General features: G+C 37.4%; 1 protein-coding gene across 2 annotated transcripts in view; it reads right to left on the reverse strand.

Moving 5' to 3' along the window:
• The window catches only part of LOC112451711 (cAMP-specific 3',5'-cyclic phosphodiesterase, isoforms N/G), a 315,563-nt gene that overhangs the window by 232,682 nt on the left and 61,742 nt on the right, over nucleotides 1-21,139 (reverse strand). Inside the window, exons 2-3 of one of the 2 annotated variants that reach the window (XM_025011530.1) lie at nucleotides 13,509-17,197; nucleotides 5,703-5,927 (exon numbers count right to left, since the gene is read on the reverse strand). The exons of the other annotated variant lie outside the window; for it this stretch is intronic. Of the exons in view, the coding sequence (XP_024867298.1) occupies nucleotides 5,703-5,785 (83 nt within the window). The 5' untranslated portion in view covers nucleotides 5,786-5,927; nucleotides 13,509-17,197. The remainder of the gene's footprint in view (nucleotides 1-5,702; nucleotides 5,928-13,508; nucleotides 17,198-21,139) is intronic. 2 annotated transcript variants of the gene reach the window in all.

Raw genomic sequence — 21,139 nt, forward strand, 5'->3', positions numbered from 1 at the left:
GTGAAGGACGTCCAAGTTCTGGCGAGGGTCGAAGTTGCGGACAAGGAGATACTGGCGAAGATCGAGGTCGCGGACGCGGAAACGCTAGCGAGAGTGGAAGTTGAGGACGGGGAAGCATTGGCGAGGATCGTCTTGACCGACGCCGACGCAGAAGCTGCTTTTGTCGGAAACGATAAGTTCATCTCGGTTAGACCGGACTTGGTTGATCTCGCGGTCGATCGCCCGGTAGATCTCGTGCGCATCGAGGATGCGGAAAGCGTAGTTCGACCAGAAGATCTCGCTTACGAGCAACAGAGATTTAAAGAAGTTCGCGAATACTTGTCCAAATTGGACTCCCTAGAAGACTTGTATAAAGACGATGGTGAACCGTGCGCGCCTGATTTCGTATGCAACGATGTGGTGTCGTCGCCTACCGGTATGACGGACGAGGAACTGATTGCATTGGGCGTGAAATATACCGCACCGACGAAGGAACATGATGAAACTGTAAGTGACGAGGAACGAAAGAAGCAATTTCAAAATGAATTAGCAATAAAAGCGCATGACGTCGTTGATAAAGAAGAGAAAGAAGAAGAAAAAGAGGATGAAATTCCTGGCGTCGAAACCGAGAGAAAAGTTGTCGAGAAAATAGAAAAACGGGTCGCTGAAATCGTCGATGTGCCCGTTATAGAAACTATAACGCCATCACGGACAATCGAAGAAGAAGCTGTGGATGATAGGCCGATAACAATGCCGAAAGACCGAGCGCCGGAAGTAAACAAAATCGAGGCCGATCGGGGCATCGTGATACAACGGGATACGATCCTATCGTGGGTCGATGCGATCGATACAATTCGCACGACAGCAGCGGTACACAATTCGCATTATAATTAGAATTGAAGAAATATTGCAATTATATAAATATAAAGAAACTGCATTAATGTTTTAGCCAATATTAGCTAGAAATGTAATATTATGAGCAACATAAGTACAAAGAATATTTCTTTTCTTTTTAATATTAATATATTTCTGTTCCGCATCATTTTCAGAGACATCCTGACTGTCATGAAGTAAAAAAGGATGCTGATATCTTGGTTGAACAAGTTAGCACGTATGTCGGGGTAAGAGATTAACATAATATTGCGATTCATTGTTCATAAGCAATAATCATAGCAATATACAAATAGGATTTTTGAATTCTCACCAATTAATAATAATTAATGATTAAGAAAATTTGTAAAAGTGCTTTTAATTTAACTAATCGTAATATCTTTAGATTGAAATGTTATTATAGTTTTAATTATATTCTATTAGGTGAAACCTAAGGAAGTGAAAAAGAACAACGCAACAACAATTACAGAAGGTAAGCAGGAAAAGGTGATTGAGAAGAACGAAATAAAATAATGAAGCAAAATAAAAATAAACACCTATATAACAAATGAAACTGAGTTACAAGACAAATTAATAATTTTGAATTAATAATTTTAAAGAAATGGAACCTGTGACAAAAATTGAATCTGTACCATTTCCTGACTCTGAGGAAACATCGGAAGAAGTGAAAGCTCCAATAGAAGCAATAGCTGAATCAGAATTACTGCCTACTCTTACAAAAGAGGAAGTACCAATTGGCATAAAACCCCCTACGGCGATTTCAATCGAAGATTCTTTTCAGTCCCCTACAATTCACGAGAAAGAAGATTTGAAGGACGACACGGTCCCGTTAGCTGTATCCGAACCATATGAATCAGATATCGAAAATATAAGAGCTGAAGAAACACGAATCAAAGATATCGCACAAAATACAAAAGAAATTGAAATATCTAAAAATGAAACTGCAGAGAGAAACGCAACAGTCGAAGATCTGACAAATAATAAATTAGCAGTAAATTTAGTGGAAAATGATAAAACGGTAAATTCTACAGATAAAAAAGAAACGTTGGTTGTTCCAAAAATAGAAGAGGAAGAAGTTATATCTAATCACATAGAAAGAAACGAAAAAAATGAAAAAGACATACCAACAGAAATTAAAAAGGAAGAAATAATAGTAGAAAACGAAAGAATAAGTAAAGCATTACCAGTGACAGTAATAGAGGAAAACAAATTTGTAAAAGAGGTCGTAGAAAAGTCGGAGGAAATTCCACAATTTAATGAAACTGAAATAACAGACATAAAAGAAACGATACCACATAAGGAAATCATAAGAACTAATGAAATTGTAATTCCGCCGGTTCCAGAAATGGAAGAGGTAGAGCAAGAGAAAATAATACTAGCAACGAATGAGACAAAGGTAAAGAAAATTATACCAGAAGCAGTTTCACCAACCGTGGATATAAGCGAGGTAGAAAAATTCGAACCCAACAAATTTCCTACCGTCGATGTTGAAAAAGTACCGATTGCAAATGCAGTAGAAAAAGAAATTAGAATTGAAGAACCTACACCTATTTTGGATGTAGAAAAAGTAGAAAAAGAATCATTACTTGTGGACACAGTAATGGAAGAAAAAATCGAAATTGAAGAACCCGTACTAATAAAAGAAGAGATTAAAACTGCAGAACTGCCACTAATAACGAGTATAGCAAAAAAAGAACAAATCGAAGTCACGGAAGTGTCACCAATCGAGGATATAGAAAAAAAAGAAGATATTGAAGCCGCAGTGTTGCCATCAATTTTGGATATAGAAAAAGAAAAAAAAATTGAAGCCGTAGAATTGCCACTGATAACGGATATAGTAAAAAAAGAAAAAAATGAAGTCACGGAAATCGAGGACATAGAAAAAGAAGAAGATATTGAAGCCGTAACGTTGCCACCGATCACGGATCTAGCAAAAGAAGAAAAAATTGAAGCTGCGAGATTGCCACCGATAGAAGACATAATAAAAAAAGAAAAATTTGAAGCAGAAGAATTATTATCAGTTGCGGATGTAGTAGAAGAAAAGATTGAAATAATTCAGCCACCGACACCACCAATACCAACACCACCAACAATAAAAAGAGAAGTGGAAAAGGAGATCGAACCAGCAGAAGAATCTGTGCTCAAAGTAGAAATGAAAAAGAACAAAGACGAAGAAATAAAAGACGAAGTTACACTCCCGGAACAAGTTACATCATTTATTGAGTTACCCGAAAAGAAGAAAGAAGAAGAAATGCCTGTAGAAATAAAGAAAATACTGACGGAAGTCCCGCCGTCCAAGAGACCAACCGTCGAGAGCAAAAAAGAAGTACCAGTAGAAGAGAAAAAGCCAGAAGTGGTCCAGATAGAATTAAAAATTCCAATTGCTGAGATTAAGTCGACCGAAATAGAAATACCAGCGATATCACTCGATCCACAATTAGTGGCACAACCGTATCTAATTATAGCGAAGTTCAAAGAGAAAGAACTATTACAGATTATACCAGCAAAGCAACCCTGTACGGGATGTTATTTGGTTAGTAAACTTTATCCACTTTAATTGCCGTTCTCATTAACAGTAATTAATAATTGACAGTTTCTCGACAAATATTGTAATTTTAATTTTTTTTTTCCGCGACGGACGGTATAACATGGCTTTCTGTATATTATATGTACGGAATGTCCTAAACCTAAATTATTCGTAGTTTCCTATCTCTTTCTGGTATATACTAATTAATAACGACTGACCGTTCTGAAATGTATGACTGTTTCACTTGCAGCAACCACTGATCGAGACCGCGAGGCCGTTCGACATTCCGCAAATTGATGTTCTTCAAACCAAAATCGTACAAACCGAAATCATACAAGCCGAAGTCGTACAAACTGAACTGATCCAAACTCAGGTTGTTCAAAACGAGGTCATGCAAACCGAAATCGTACAAACTGAGGCCGTCGAAACCGAAGTTGTACAAATAACCACGCAGACAGTTTCGACCGCTGAACCGCCGCCCCGTACGTCGCCGATACGAATTATTAGTGAATATTTAAAACCAGTCGAGCTAAAACCATCGAGGACTGAAATCGCCGGCGACCGTCCTGAAATAACCGGCCGAAAAATGCTCTGGCGCAAACGCTTAAAGGACCAATCGACCGTCACGACCGCCAGCACCGGATCACAGACGGATAAAACAAGCCACGTTAGCCACGACCGAGTTGTAAGAGATGAAAGAGAACGCGCGAGAGTGCCCACGGATGAACTTTTACGATCTATAAAGATCGCCGCCGGGCTAGTGCGACCGGACACAGAACGCGAGATTAGGACGATTAATTATGGTGGGAGGTCGGAGGAAATGAAGAGGGTGGCTTGTAACTGTTGCTTGTGCGGTAGAACTCCGACTCCCCCATCGACAGGACCTAGATTAGAAATTCAACCGCAGATTGATGTGAAAACTGCAACGCCTCCGGCGGTGACTGCGTTCAAGCGTATGTTTATTCGCCCTAAAATCGATCACCCGATACCGCATGATAGATTGTGTCCCGATTGCATGGCGAAAATCCAGAGCAGGATGCCGCGCGAGAGGCATCACGTAGAGAAAATTATCAAGAAGATTTCTCGCGATCAGGAGAGCTGCGGTTGTGCGTCATTAACCGGTAAATCGTGTCGCGCGGTACCCCGGAAAAGAGCAATCGAGAAACGGGATCAGGCTTGTTTGGCTAAAATACCTAAGCGAAAGACTAATCCCGAACAAAAAAGGAAGAATGATATGCAATCGATTTTAGAGGACTCAGAAAAATTGACCGTGGACCCATTGTCCCCCAGTTGCATTTGCTTCGAATTAGAAAAGACTAGCGTAGGACCAATTAAAAAAGGAAATTGTTATTGTGCGGATTAAGTATCATTATTCTATTCAATCAGTCGTATAATAATATCTATGTACTGTTTGTTCAATTAAACACTTTAAATTGATATTGTGGCGTTCATTGCTAATGATTTCATTCATTTAATAATATGATATTAAAATAATAAGCTATTAAAAATATTCGCAATTAGAATGAGCAAGAAAATATTATAAAACATTATGACAATAACAAGATGATAAGGGTAAAAACTTTGAAAAAGTGACTAGCAGCGGAATCATGAATAAAATGTGAAAAATGCCTCGTAGAATTTAATCAGAGTGAGAATAGCGAATTCCCATATTAGATTTCTGGTTGAGACAACGCCAATAAAAAAACGGGAGGATAAAAAAGATGAGGAAAGAGATCATATATCGTACGTAAAATTTTCGATAATACGATCTTTACAATGATATATGGTATACGCGAGCAATTCCATTATATGAACAAACGCTTTTCCTATACTGTTAATTCATTCGTTGCAACGCGTAGCGCAACGATAAAATCAAATATAGAATTCATATTCAAATGTTTTTGGCACGTGTACCGTGTGCATACATATAATACATATTAAATATATCGTTTTGATTCAAAGTAGATAGTCAATTTGAATAAATTGAATAAATTTTAATCTATATTTTAAATTCAAAAAGTACTTTCATGCAATTCAACTATCGTACGGTACAATAAACAAATAAACATGGTTTTATATGTGGAATCGAAATTCTTTTCGGTTGCCATACGCGTCTCTCAATGAGCAATTTCAATCGCGATGACAGAACGGCGCAGAGCGGGGATATCTAAAGGACATCTCAAAAATTTAGTATGCCTTTCAGACATCTGCGCGACGTCTCCTATAAACATTCTTGCCGTCTGCAAGTATTGATCGGCGCTCCATGTGCGCCGCTCATCTCAATGGGTAAAATCGAGACACTCACCGAACGTTGGCCAAAGTGTGCCTGCGGGATCGCAGATTGTGGTACCCACGTAGCTCGCCGATGCTGCCCTGCTCGGCCTGCATCCTAGCCTGAGCCGTCGCGGCGGCAGTAGCGATCACGTGGTGTTGGTGCCCTCCGGGGGCTCCCGCCGTTGTGACGCTCCTACGGGAACGCCAACCCGACCTGCTGCCGCTCGGCGTTGGCGATTTTTTAGGTTGATACTGTCTGAAAATGGCGTTGGAAACGTACGTTGGCATACCAACGTGTTCACCGTGTCGAACGGCGGAGGCAGACCGCGTGTATATACCGCGTCTCTAATTAAGAGTATCTTAAATAATTATCGCGTCTGTGCAGAATTGATCGAATCCCTAATAGACTTATTGTTTCCTCACGAAAGCACTTTGAGCGACTTAACACGTCATGACAATCTGTTGCTGCGTTAAAAGGACCTCGCCTTTATATTATTCTCTATTTTTGACTTATACTCTCCTCTCTAATACCCTTTTCTTTTTGGTCTCTTTCTTTTTTTTCGCCTTGCTTCTCTGTTCACCCAAAAACTTCGACGTACTGAAGGATTCTCTTCGTCATAAAACTGCGAGAGAAATATCAACTCTTGGCCAAAGATCTATCATTCAAATATAATGAGACAGAAATGTGACATCTCATCTAAAAATAAAGATATATTACTGTAATATATGCTAGAATATATTATTTAAAGATTTTATCCTATATGAATATGTTCATGAACTACGTCGTAATATCTAAATTCATTATACCCGTATTACATAATTATAATACAGTGACGGTAACGACCGACCTTTCCGGCGCGCTCTCTCTTTCTCTTTCTCTCTCCCTCCTCTCCCTCTCTCACTCTCTCTAGACGATTTCTGAATTAATTACAACGACTAACTAGCTCGGGTCATCGTATCAAGCTGTGTAGCTAAAAGCCTGGATCAATATCGCGCGTTATATAAATCCATGATTACAATTTATTCATTATCTATCCCATTTATCACACAAAACAATAGAACAAAATAGGTTTCTCAGAACGTCAACGCGTTCGCTTTTAATCTGATCTCGATGATGAAACTCAGACATGATTATCAAGCGTATTATAATACTTAGCGTAACGTAACGTTTGTCACAACCACATCGCAAGATTTCTACTTCTCCGGCTCCGGTAACCGGATGTGCTAGGGAAATGGGCCACGACAGGGATAGCTAACACTTTTGAACCCGAGAGACTGCATACGTGTTGCCGCGAGGATCTTTCGTTGCTCATTTTTCTTTTTATCCTTTTCTTTCTTATTTGCTCTTGTCGCTGTACGGTAACATAATGCGAAAATGGTTACGACGAAAGCGAGAAAGACGGTTTTGCATCAGAGCTGTCGAGCAGCGCATAGCAAAAGGTTTCTAGAGACGTGTAAGAAAACGTGATTACAATCGATTCGCACAAATGGATAAGTGCAATGCACTTATCTATTCTAATCATGATCCGTTAAAAAAAACGCGAAAGATAATCCAGCAAAAAATAATTCGTCAAAAATAACACATAAACCTAATAAAAAATAAATGAGCTTGAGTTGAAATATTATTAGAAACAAAGAGTGGCTTGTAAATACTGGTGTATCGTCTAATAACATTTGATTGCAAAATAGATATAAGTTATTACATAATCCATCAGTTCGCGAGATTTACTATAAATTAGGCAACCATACAAAAAAGAGATTTGACAAAATATCGGCGCGTATAATTTTATATTTACAATCAAAATTGCTTATAAAAAAAGATTAAAAGAATAAACTCAACGTAAAAAGAAGCATAATAATATAGAAACCCGCTTATACGTAAATACGTAAGAAAACGCATTTGTTACATCATTTCTAAGCTCTCGTTACCGATTAACAAATAATAAACACGAAGGACACGTTGCAGAGATGGACGCATCGCGCTTGTCGACAATGCATAGATGTTATTGGGAATCATAATCGTAAATCAATACAGATTATTCTGCGTATTAATCAAATCGATCCCATTCGCTGCAGGGCTTTCCGAGCATTAGTATTCATACATTACTTCCGCAGTTCTCGTCTATGTACGTTTTGACGCGTAAGGGCTTACGTTCTACGTCAACAGATCCTGAATTATCGTTGGTGAACCAGCTCTATGGAGCATCCCGGTTACGTCAATACCGATGGTATATATACCGTATATGGTGCTTTTCGCCAATGAGATAGAACTTAGCATTTTGATACGACTGCGACTGCATTCGTCAAAATGACACGTGCGAACATGTGTCCGCGAATTATGTCCGCGCCGACATAATCCGCGAATCCACAATCTGTTACAAATCACCATCACCAATCACCATCACCGTTAGATGCCATTAGATTTATCATCGATCGACCGCGATTTTAACAGGACATAGAACATCAACAGGTTGCTTTGTGACACGGAATAAGTCGGCATTTCGATATCGCGGCGAACGGTCAATGCATATTGAAGCACGTGCACGAATTTCTGATCAATTGGACTGACTATATAACGTAACGTGAGCCAATCTCGCGAACGGAGATAGAGAGGGGAGAAGAGAGAGAGGGAGAGAGAAAGGGACGAAATCCCTGGTCGTCCTAATATAATACCAGAACCCCGTGCCGACTGCATCGTAACATTACAATCATTACATAGCCAGATCTTTGCACATATGCACATATCTATCGGCACAATGCGGCTCGTATATACGCGCCTATAGACTGCTAATACGCGGAACTGAATTCTCGAATAACATCGAAGGAAATAGTCACTTTGTACTCCCGCTCCTCTTCGCCATATCGCCATATAGTCGCATCGCTAAAATTCCGCCTCGAACTTCGAATCACATACGTGCAGTCGACGTAACGGAGATGCATAGCGCACTCACAGCTTCATTTCCATAGGACGTTCTAATTATACGAAATTCGCCTTGAAATTAGCTTACCGGACGATCTATTTCGCGACGGACAGGATGCGATCATTATGGCGTTGTAATTCAGATTGCTCACTCTCTGGCAACGTATCCCGTTCTACATTCTCAAGTCAAAGATAGAAAGTATCGCGAATTTAACGAAGTATAAAAGCTCTCGAGCGAAACTTAAAATAGCTCAGGTATTACTTGGTATTCGCGAATCAATAAGACGTGTCTATAAATTATAGGTAATCCTGGAACGCGCGTTTGCTTTATACATGCAATTTTGCAAAAAATCAGGACAATCGATATCAAACGGTGCTCGTAGATACTCAAGTTTCACATGTGAAAACGATTAAACCGATTGTATTAAACCGATCAATATGCACAAAAAAAACTCGCACCGATCCCGTTTTGCGGTGAACAATAAAAGATTAAGTTTTGTTTTTAAAATAACGATAACCCAAGTATCTCAATATCATAAAATAACAGCATTAACTGAAATATTTTTAACTATAAATGAGGAACAATCATTTAAAAGAATAATACATATATGCTAACCTAAATTTATCTGTTGTTAAATTCAAAATAAAAATCCGCTTAATTTAAACACATATATGGAGTGTTGAAAGAAGAGAGGAATAATCGATTAACAGCTTGGGCGATTTTCAAATAGTTTCTGCCTCATTACATCCTTAATTAAAATCTTATAAGTATTCCCTACATTAATTACGTCAGCCGTTTTAGCTTTCTCGAGACAAGTTAATTATTGGTTCGATCATGTTCTACCCTCTAAGTAACCCGAGAAAGCTTGCCTACAGCTATGCCTCAAGTTCGTATTTCCGTCCCAGCCACTTCCACATTTTCGCAATAATATACCATGTTAATTATCTTATAATTTTCTACAGACCGCATATGTATAAATAGCACTTTCGTATTATTAATACATCTCTCGCGCCACAGTTATGAACGAAATGTTTCTTTAACTGTTCACACATGTGTCGCTGGCAGGCATGTGCGTGCGTATCGATCATTTTACGTTTAAATTAGCTAATACGCTTGATAACGCGTCTGCACTTAGACGCTTAATAGTAATGGCCATTAGCGTAAAACCGATGGCCGCACATCATTAGAGTTAGACCGCTGAATTGAGAGGAAAACCACAATCAACGCTAAACAAACAATATTGGATTGACCATTTTCTGGATGATTATATACGTATATTAGATCTACGTATTAGTTCTTTCAGTCCGAAAGTATAAGAGCAGTCTTTAATCTTTAGCTCACATGACACCATAGACATTTATAACGCAACTCTTAAACTTGAAAAATAATAAATTTTTCTTACATAATAAATATTTTTACTTCAATAATAAAATAAAAGATTTGATAACGGATTATGTAACTGTTACGAATAATTTAATGCTTACTTGAAATTAAACCCTTGAAAGTTTACTTATTAAACGTATTATTAGGCACATAATAATTTTTCTTAATAAATTTTAGACATCAAGCCAACAGACGTGATATACATGATTAACATATTAACATAATACTTTCTTTCCTCGCTAAATGTCATACGTTTCGCATTTATTAAACACATATTTAACTAGCGGCAATTCTCTCGCGCAGCCATGTTTTATGTAATTATCGGAGCGAATATCCACAAGTTCTAGATCTATATAACGGTAGGCTTTAAAGCGTATCCGATACGTGTTCCTGTTAACCCACAGCCTGCATCTCCCTAATTCCATTTGGTCGGCAATGTCCACTCGGGGAAATTTCGGGCACGCTCTCGATGTTTCCTGCGGCTCATTGGATAGTCATGACGCACATATCACCCCAGTGATATTGACCACTTTTCACGCAAGGAGCATATACTCTCACGATATTCCTTCTTACTATTCGTTATTCCTCATTCGAATTTTTCATGTTTCCCGAATAGAAGAAATAAAAATCTAATTTTTATTAAAATAGCATTCAAAATTAATCTCTTGAAAATCTTATTAACTTATACATACTTAAAGCAATTGTCTCGGTATCCAAATTTGCCCCTGTTATTTGCAAAGTCTGACTTTTTTCATTTCTACTTTGTGATGTCGAAAAATATATACATCTGATACGTATATCTGATAACAATACATCACTCCGAACTAATGGTTCTGGAGGAAGGTTTTGAATAAAACATATACAAACAAACGTAACAATACTGTTATAATATGATATCTGTATAATAAAACGCATATATGTGTATATATATATATATATATGTATATATATATTCTCATAACATAGCAAAAAGAAATGGCTCTAGTATTTTTTCTTTTTCTTTTTCGCGTCAGATATCTCTTTCCCTTGTTAACGTATCTGATGGTATTAAATCATGACTAGAAACCGGGTGAACTACACGTGCAACGCTTATTTTAATGCGCCATATTCAAACAACGTCCAAAGGTTTGCGGTACAGCTCACAATATCCAAAGAGCGAATCAACGGGCCATAATGAAACCCAGTATGTCAAACGTGCTTATCCAAGTGCTTTGCTCTTCATACTCGTCATATTGAATCCTACATTAACGCAATATATTAATTTGCACATTTATCAATTATCATTAATTAGTATCTCTTAATATAGATCACTTCGATAAATAAGAGAAAGTTATAAATGCGTATTCGAATTAAAGTCCTCTTACGGTTCGTATGTTCCCTTCTAATTTATTGCTAAATCTTCTCTAAATGCAAGAATACAGTATTTTCTCTTATCTTTATTCGTTAAATATATTTTGTTTAAAAAAAGAAAATTAAGAAGCTGTATCTCATGATATTTTTCGCGAATTCTTCCACGTTGGTGAAACATTGGAGAATGGAGTTTAATCTAATTTGAAATGTCACCATCGTTCCAATTCTCACAGCTCTTATTGTTAGAATTTAAAAGTAGCGCGCTCTGATTTCTTTTATATTTTTTCCGATTTATTTGAACACATTCAATCCATATATGTATGTCATAAATGTATTTGTATACGCGCAATTATAAGAGTTAAAAAATAAATTTATTGTTAAAAAGCTCTTAGAAAGAAAAGCTCGAGAAGAACTGAGGGCAGAGATGAAAAAGAAATAGTCCGAAAAGTGAATCTAGATCTCGATGCAGTAGTCCACGGGCAATTATGTCAAGAACGCAGAGCAACCAATGTGAATTACTTGTAACATTTAATCCGATATAAGACATGAATAGCGTGCAGATTAGATCTCCCCATTCTTGAGATTGCCTTCCGTCGTGTGGCCAATCGAAGGTCTTTCCGTGCCATTCTCTACGAGCACAATAACCACGCGAGTCCCATTGAGCCGAGTGCATCAATCGGTATATGAAGGCGCGCTCCATATTTCAGTATTAGCAAAAAAAAAACGATAATCAAAAATCGTTAATACAATATTCGGTATACATTTTCCTAATTTTGTCTAAGAAAAAAAAGATCTGAGTGAAAGAAACTGATATATAACAAATTAGCACTAGTATTCTAAAAAAATTATCTTTTGTTACGTTATAGAAAATTGTTCCAAAACTTGGGATAGATTCATCTCAGTTATTTATATTTGCTACCAGTTATTTGCATTTGTCTGCCGGCACTTTTGCGTCACACAATTGCTTGCGTGACATATTAATAACTTTCCTCTTTCCTCGAGACGAACGATCTCGAAGGCTGAAACTAAATGTAACTTTCGCAACTGTAATGCACAGTTAAATTGGGTGAACAACAAAGTCAGGCGAGTAAACGCAATTCGACGTTGACGTCGATATGTGACAAACGTAAGTTTGATTGTATACGTGTACATATGACGCTACAACATAACGCGTAACATTGAGAAATGTGTCAGTCCAAGACAATGAAACTGTAAAGCAAACATGTATGGATCAGGCAAGAAAGTTTGTCCATCAAATCTCGCAGCAACAGACGTCTGAATCTATAGACATACGTTTCAAAGTGTAATTGTATAATGTAAAGAATGAACAGTTCCACATACGCTATTGTAAATGAATAAAAATAGAATTTTCCGTTGGTATTGTCTGGCTTATAAATGCGGAAACAAAATCCACAATGCGGGATTATGTATTTCTCCACACTGGAGAAATACATTACGTCGAGTGCGTAAAATGCTTTATTATTAATACGTAACGTATAACGATAATAATGCATGAATTACACGCATATATACACGCGAGCTGCCGTCAGTTAATTGCGATCATAGAGAGAAGGGTCATTAATTAATCGTGAAATTTAACGCATTCTATCGATATACCTATAGCAGAATATTTAATTAAATCGGCAATTAGCTACTTAAAGCGTTGTTTACACTACACGACACGATACGTTCGCATTAATGACATATATAACAATTAGTGATGCGGAGCACTCTTAAAACTCAATGTCTGCCAGGCTAATAGTAATAATTTAATAATTGTGTGCACCGTATGGATAATAATCGAACGCATTTAATAGAGATAACAAATGAGTAACAATTGAATGCGATTGTTTTAACTGACAACTATCCATAACGAGCTCCATACGACAGAACTATCTAATCATGTTTGAGTGCTACTAGATTATTACTCAACTGTAATCTTCGCTGAATGCGTCTGTTAAGTTTGATTGATACTAGTAGGGCTCTGTTAAATAAATTCAAATGCTACGATCTTAATGCGACGTAATAGTCGATCCCGTGATATATCGTATGTAAAACGTGCGACGTTAAACATTTCTAAGCGCAAGAATTTAAGAATCAAGACGAAACAATAATAAACTCAATTTCGAAACGGTTAGCGCAAACTAGATCGAGAAGCCCGCGAAACTAGATTAATGACTGACCGTTCTCGTACGTGACGACCCTCCTCATCGTCCTCCTCCTCGATGTCGTGCAGCCGCGGGCTAAGTCGATGCTGAGTACTACCCTCTCTGCCGTAATCTTCCTCCTCGCTTATTCTTAGCTCGCACTCCTCCTTCTCCTCGTCGTCGAGATCGTCGTCGAGGTCTTCGTCGAGATCACCAAGCGGCGCACGTTCCTTAAACTGAGCCACACAGATACGTTTCGGTAGTTGATAATGATATTGTCTTTCCTGCTGCAGAACTTTCTGTTGCTGATGCTCGTGCTGCTGCTGTTGGGGTTGCTGATACTGTTGCTGCTTCAGCAAAGAACTCTTCTTGGCCTCGGGGGTGGCCCCCGAGACATTAACACCACCCCCACCCCCGCCGCCGCCGGCGCACGGCAGGCAGCAAGACCACGCGCCCCCCACCTCGGCACCCTAGCGCACTCAATGTCAAAACATCCAGGGGGGCCAGCTGCAGCCAGAGTGTTCCGTTCCAAGTCCCAGCAGAGACAGCGTCCGCGATGCTGATCGACGTGCTCGCTGAGGATTAGCGGTCCCCAGATTCGAGCGAGTGAGTTGTCGCTTGAGTGTCGAGTGTCGCGATATATATCGACGATACTCGAGGCTATTTTCTTTGCTAACCCTTCAAATCGCTTTTCGAAACGATGAAATACGGTTTCGACATGAGCGCAGTCGTGAGTGCCCTTCGCTCCGATAAAGACCGACGGGATATCGACGCCTCCCGGCGTCTTCTAGCACAACTCTGTCGCCTGAAGTGCTCTGGAAGTCTTAACATTCATATAAATGAGCGACGAGCGGTCGTATCGCGGAATTCAAACTGTTGATTTCATTTTCCCAAGAAATTCAACTGCTCCTTTGCCTCGTGCTTACACTCCTTGACGTAACGTCTCGCGAGCTGCATGATTTTTTTATTTCTTCAAGGCTTCGTCTGGCGTACTGTGCAAATTTCACACATTTCTTTTTTCTCTCAAGTCACTCTTGTAAGCTATGTAAATTTCCTACGGCAATAATTTAAATAATTTAAATACGCTGAAAAGATTGTCCCTTTGCAAGGCTTTCGTTTTTTATTATAAATAGATTAGCGATGTATCTCATCTCAGTGAGTAGAAATTACCTTTGCCGGCTTTACTTATATGACTGAGATATGTTTCGTAAGACTGCAATGTTTGAATAACTGGCTTCCAAAACTCTAAATATACTTATTTCTTTTTCCTAGATTATCTCTGTGAAAAATAACAGAAATAAGGAAGCGTGTGTTTCTTTCTCGCTATCATTGTATAATCTTTCGATAGAATTTCAACATTAAAAATGTATTCAACATTAGCTTTTTCTTCTTTTATTTCATGCGATGAAACGTTTTAATTCGTCGAAAAATTGTCTCTCACATCTGAATATGCTCACACGACGAACATCAAACAATGGATCAACTGAATATCGAGCAGCCAGTGAAATTTCCATCGTGACACATTTAGCATGGTACCACATTAAATTAGTGATTCGTATTCAAGCCACGCTCGCCATCATTCTTAGGTCGTCTTGATACATAGAATTGCCTCTTAAATACCACGATAAATTCCCCGCCACACTTTGTTATCTCGGAAAATTCAGGAAACGAAGCCTCAAAAATCGTCCATCATTACTTTCGAAATCCCAACACCTTCTTTTTAAAACACTCGATTTCTTATTCTTTATACGATATCTACGCATTATTAACAAATCGATTACGGGCAAACCGCGTCTTCGAATATTGAAGTATCGCAACCTTTCGCTTTTGAACGAACACTGGGTTTCCTAAATCATGTCCTTACTCTCGACATTTATCCTTTCGCAGAGTCCATTATTATACAACATCGTCTCGTAGCAGTAACATATACAAATGAAATGATTAGCGGAGCAAGTTATCCTTTGTCTCAAGGCTTCCTTTGATCGTCTTTCTCCCTGTCCTCTTGCCCACATAATTACATCTGCCCCTGCAGCTTTTCCATCTGTCCTTAAATAAAAGCAAAATCCTCAACATCGCCCAAAGTGAGATAACCACCAGCAATTTCCTTATTCCAGGAAATATTTAATGGAAAATACCTCTTTTCAAATCTTTGCGTTTACTACGCAAATCCAAAAACATCATCATTCTCTTGACATTTTCGATTTACGCTCCTGTGACCTGTCCTCGAATCCTGTCAGTATTATCGCGTCTTACAAAGATTCCGTTTATTAGCCACGAGAACTCTGTTATCTCCTTTAGTCGACACTTGCGCTGAGTCGCCCGGAACAGTAAAACATTGTTAAGGCGCTCTATGCGCTATTTTCCCAGCGTAAGAAGTTCAAAGTGAACTTGCCATTCTCCGACTTGCACTCGAGTCTCCGCGTCCATCTTGTTTCCCCGTTCTCGCCACATTCGCGCACTTCCATCCGACTATTCACGACCCGAAGTAACCAGCTATTATAAGGTAAAGTGAACATGTGGAATCTCACCGTCGTCGTTTGCCGTCGACAAACTCGCTCGTCGCTCTTAATTTATTTCATGCTCGTCAGGACACTCGGGGGGAGGGGAGGATACACGGTTTAGGAAACTTTAAGACAACAAACCGCGACTAAGCTAGATATATCTATGCATCCTTTTGCGCCTTCTTGTTTGCAATACAGTTCACCGTCGATGGTGCTTTCCATTTGCTCGGGATGCCTCATCGCCGAGCCGTTTGTTTTTAAGAATTACAGAATCTACATATTATTACTTGTTGAATCTATTGTGCTATTATCGATTGCTGCAGTGATTGTTGTAGTATAAAACTATGTTATCCACGATTCCGCATACCAACGCTTCACTTTTTCATATTTTTATTTCAGCTTCTTGCTTTTCTCGTCACAGTTTTCTCGTATATATCAAATAGATGTTATCATGTTGTAGAAAATAGCGCTGAGATGGTAAGTCGAGGTCAGTTAGAACAAACTTTAATCAATTCTTATTTCCGTACAATAAACATTCGATTATAAAATTAACTATAACAGTTTATTTAAGATATGTCACATCTACCCCGAATTCCTCGCTGCTACATTTCGCTTCCAGTTAAACGGTGAATTTCAATCACCCCTGTTAAACCACTCTTATCCACAATGACGGTGACCGATATTACGCGAAATTAACATTGCGAAAGATCGTAGCAGTTTCAGTCTATAATCAGAGGATACGCGCAATTTTTTACGACACGCAACCGTCGGTTCGAACGCACTTCTACGCACGGATTTCCCATCTTGGCACGATGCTCGAGTTATAAATCTAAATTATGCGAAAGAATCGCTCGCGAACGAATTCTATTATTGTCATTTCTTGCGTTTAGTCGTGCATTACGATCGGCCGACATGAAGGAGCTTTCAATTTGACCTCTCGTTCAAATAACTCATTACTCAACCCTCGATTACACGCACTCACTCGTGGATTTACACTGACACTGAAATACCGTTCCGTTTTTTAAAAAATATCAGTTTACTCTATAAATGGAGTTCATATGCATGCGTTTGACGTATCGCGTAATTTCCAGTAATGATGGATGAGGCTCTTGATGACGATGACGATACAGAATCCAGACCAGAACACGAAATTGATTGTCGATCGTTGAGAAGGTTGCGCTCGGGTAAGTCTCGTAGAATTATTAGAGATATTGGACCGACGTTCTGTAAAATTTCGTGTATGATTCACGACGTGCTCGGAGAAAAAGCTTTTGTTTTATAATAGCAGTAACAGATATTTCAATATTAACCGAGGAGAGAGATACATGCAAAAGCAAGAAGTTATACGTTTTGTAATAATATCGACGTACGCACAATACCACATATTGATAATGATCGTGTTGAGATGTTAATTTTTCCGTTTACTGTTACGTACGTGTATCATTTAAATAAAGTGATTAAATATTGGAACGTTACAATCTTACTTTGCGTTTCTTCATTGCGCTAGTCTAACTTAAGATAGCCCGCCGCGCACAATCAGAGGAGCAAATCGTTATAATTAAGAGGCTGTATCGCGCGCGTGCATTTAATCTCAATAATGGTACTTTAGCGAGGGTTTTCTTCGGCGCAGGAAGCGCTAGGTCGTAAATTAAATGCAAAGGTTAAGGCTGCAAGACTCCGAAGGCTATGCAAAACGAAAAGACAAGCACGCAACGCACAACCCGATCGCGTTTCTCGGATAGAGGCGAATCTACGGTTCGATACGAGGCACGGCGAGTAACACGTTCGATTTCGCTAATAAATCAATGAACGACAAGCGCGTATTTATGACAACGTTATTTTTAATCGCTGGTCATACGGTATTTATGTTCTATAATAACGGTTGCGATAAGGAGATTCACGAGATTATTTCGACGCAGCCAATGGCGGCTTCGTGCAATTTTTGTTCCAACACGTTCACTATGTGCGACATAAAATCTAATATCCTTCGTAATCTCTCATTTATTCCTATTATTGCACATATGTGCTTTCGTTAGCGATTAATTTATTGAGTTTGGACTTTCGACATGAAACAAGCATTAAAAAAGCGTCAAAGAATAATATCATTCTGTGATTTATACTGAACTTTATCTCACACGCATAAGCTAAATAGACGAGATCGATCACTACAGACAATGCATTTTAATGTCGTTGCACATTTTCCCTCTGCTATAAATCCTCTATAGGTTACACTTTAGCGTAATGGGTTTTGTAGAACGATTGTAGAAGGATTAGTATCGAACAGGAGAGGTTCAAATGGAATACGTTGCATACATGGTGGACACGACGAATGAAGGACATTAGTAATTTAAGGGTCAGTAATTATAACCGCGCGGAATATCCCAGAAACTGTAACTGCCAACTACTGGCAACATAATTCGATGCTTAATCAGTGAATCGAACATAGTCACATATTGATATTGCAGGATGTAAACAAAAGTTTGTAGGTACCTTATAATAAATTAATGTCATCCATTTCGCGTTGTTAAGGCGAAAATATTATCACTGAGACATTCGATAAAATCTTTCATTAAACATCGACTACTATTGAATTGCAGAAAAATTCTATACTAATAATGAATATGTATTAGATAAGTCCGTAATGTAATTTCAAAACAAACAGAAAACGAGAAAGAAAATTGAAAAATTTACGAGAGAAATTTTTCTTTCGTAACAACCAATAACGTCGATGATGAAAATTTAACCGTAAAATCCTGGGAATAAAAGCGTCTTCAGAGATTGTAAATTACACTTCTCTCTTGAGATTATATCGCTACATATCATGCAGCTACATCAAGCTGCGGTAATATGGAAATAGCTGACGCCAACTAAACTGGTAAACTACTCGTCTGAAGTACAAAATAATTAATAATAATCAGTGGTGCAAACGAAAGTTGCAAAACAATCGCAATTTCAACGAGTGACCGGAATCGTTAATTGGCTTCGCGCTTCATTATATTAATTTAATCTAAACCACGAGCCTGCGAAACATTCCTTGCACTCGATTAAATTAAAGTAAATTATAAAGACCTCACTTTTTACTTATCCTAATTGCATTCAAATGATTAATATATGTATATTGCCATTAATATAAATAAAACGATCACAGAAATATGTAATCACAAAGAGTGATAGAAATAATTCGTCTTTCTTTAATTCTCTTTTTGCCATTATAATTTTCCCTAATATCACAGTTCATTAAGAAAGTTTTAGCGCGTTCAAAATTCGAGACAGTTTCCTACCGGCATTTCTGAGCAAGAAAAAAAATAAACGAGTTTGGACGACTACTGTAATCAAGCACAGCGGGATCACCGCTCCCGCCGAGGGATTTTAATTTTCCTGCAATCTACCAGAATTTTTGCCAAACCATTAAGTAAGTCACAAAATTGCTTGGAAACCAGACAAACTTAAAACTGGAAATTAAAATTGCTGGAATGTTACAAATTCGTTACGTTTCATAAATAATGTTACAAAATTTGTTGTCTATCACGAAGATAGAATGATACACTGATAAATATTTTCCCGTATATCGACACATGATATTCGTTGCAATAGATATTTTGAAAACATAATTTAATCGCATTATATGCAATATGTGTGTTACATCTACAACAAACATGATTACGTTTTACTGATATAAATATAAATTACGATGGAATATAGAATTTTATCAAATTAAAATAAAATATTATATTTATTAATTACTAAGTAATTATTGCGTACAAAATGTAATTCAAGAGCCTCCGTTAATAACAACTTTAGAAAGACTACAAACTGCATGGTTTTTTGAATCTATATATATTATTATACATAGCAGGTATATAAATATATATATAGTATTCTCTTAATTTATATATATATAATATTTTTTTTTCAATTCAATGAGAATCAAATCCTCAAACCGACATGAAAAATCGTAACAAAAAAAGAAATAAATAACACGAACAAACATACAAGTTCAGCATTTCTGACTATCGATCTAATTTTTTTATATTTATATATGTATAGATATATATAAATAATGCAAAATAATTCAATAAAATAATAATATTGCGTGTGAAACGCAATAATATTTTTACTAAACCTTTCGAAGAAGGAATTATAAAAATGTTACGTTTCATCAAGAAACGATAATAAGGTAATATTACGGTAATCTTACGGTACTGATGAAAAGAATAAAACAATACGCAAATAAATATCTTCTTCTACACGTTGTTTTCTCATTTCTATAGCTTTAAATGCATTACGAGTGCATCTATTGTTGTCGATTATGGAACGTGCCAATGCGCATGCACGGAACGTTGCGACGATTATGCCCAAGTTCACCTATGAAGATCATCGATCGCCACCATTGGCATCTTGAATATGTGTAATCGCTTTGTTAATGGTTCGCTCGATGCAAGATCACGGATTGTATTGTATGTTGAATTTGCTCTCTTTTATTTTCTTATCTTTTGTTATGTAAAGTTATGTAAAAAAAAATACATATAGTAGATGCTATAATTTTGTTAAATTGTACTTTCAAGTTAAAAAAAACTTTCAAAAAAATTAAAAAAGCTTGATTGAATAAAAAAATTTTTATATTGACAAAATCAAAGATAATCTAAAATTTAAATTTTCACCGAAGGATGAGACACAGAAATACAATATCATTTAACATATACGAAACAACAAGATTCCAAAATATATAATTCAAGACGACTAATTACGCGAACCATGATTTAGAGAGGTGAACTAAGAGAGTTTTTCAATAACGGGTAAATGATCGCAAATGACACTTAATTAGGGCAAACTATATGCATGGTGTGATAGGTTATCAACGTTTATGAATAGATTCAGGTAAATCAATATACGGATTATTAATAGTATGCGCGCGGATTGTACAGTAACAAAAGTCTCGATATTGAGAATATTTTTAAAATCGACCTTTCAAACTTAACCGGATTAATTTTTCAAATAAATATTCATATATTTTTTTATTTGATGTTACATCATCCGAACGTTTCAATTATCTAGCTTTTACGAACATAATTTTCTCTAATTCACGATCAAACGTTATTCAAATTTAATAAAAAAATGAAAAAAATATATTTTAAAAAATCACGATACATGATAAAATATGTCCAG

This window comes from Temnothorax curvispinosus, unplaced genomic scaffold (genome assembly GCF_003070985.1).
Source record: "Temnothorax curvispinosus isolate PA1 unplaced genomic scaffold, ASM307098v1 QBEX01002454.1, whole genome shotgun sequence".
NCBI classification, from domain to species: domain Eukaryota; kingdom Metazoa; phylum Arthropoda; class Insecta; order Hymenoptera; family Formicidae; genus Temnothorax; species Temnothorax curvispinosus.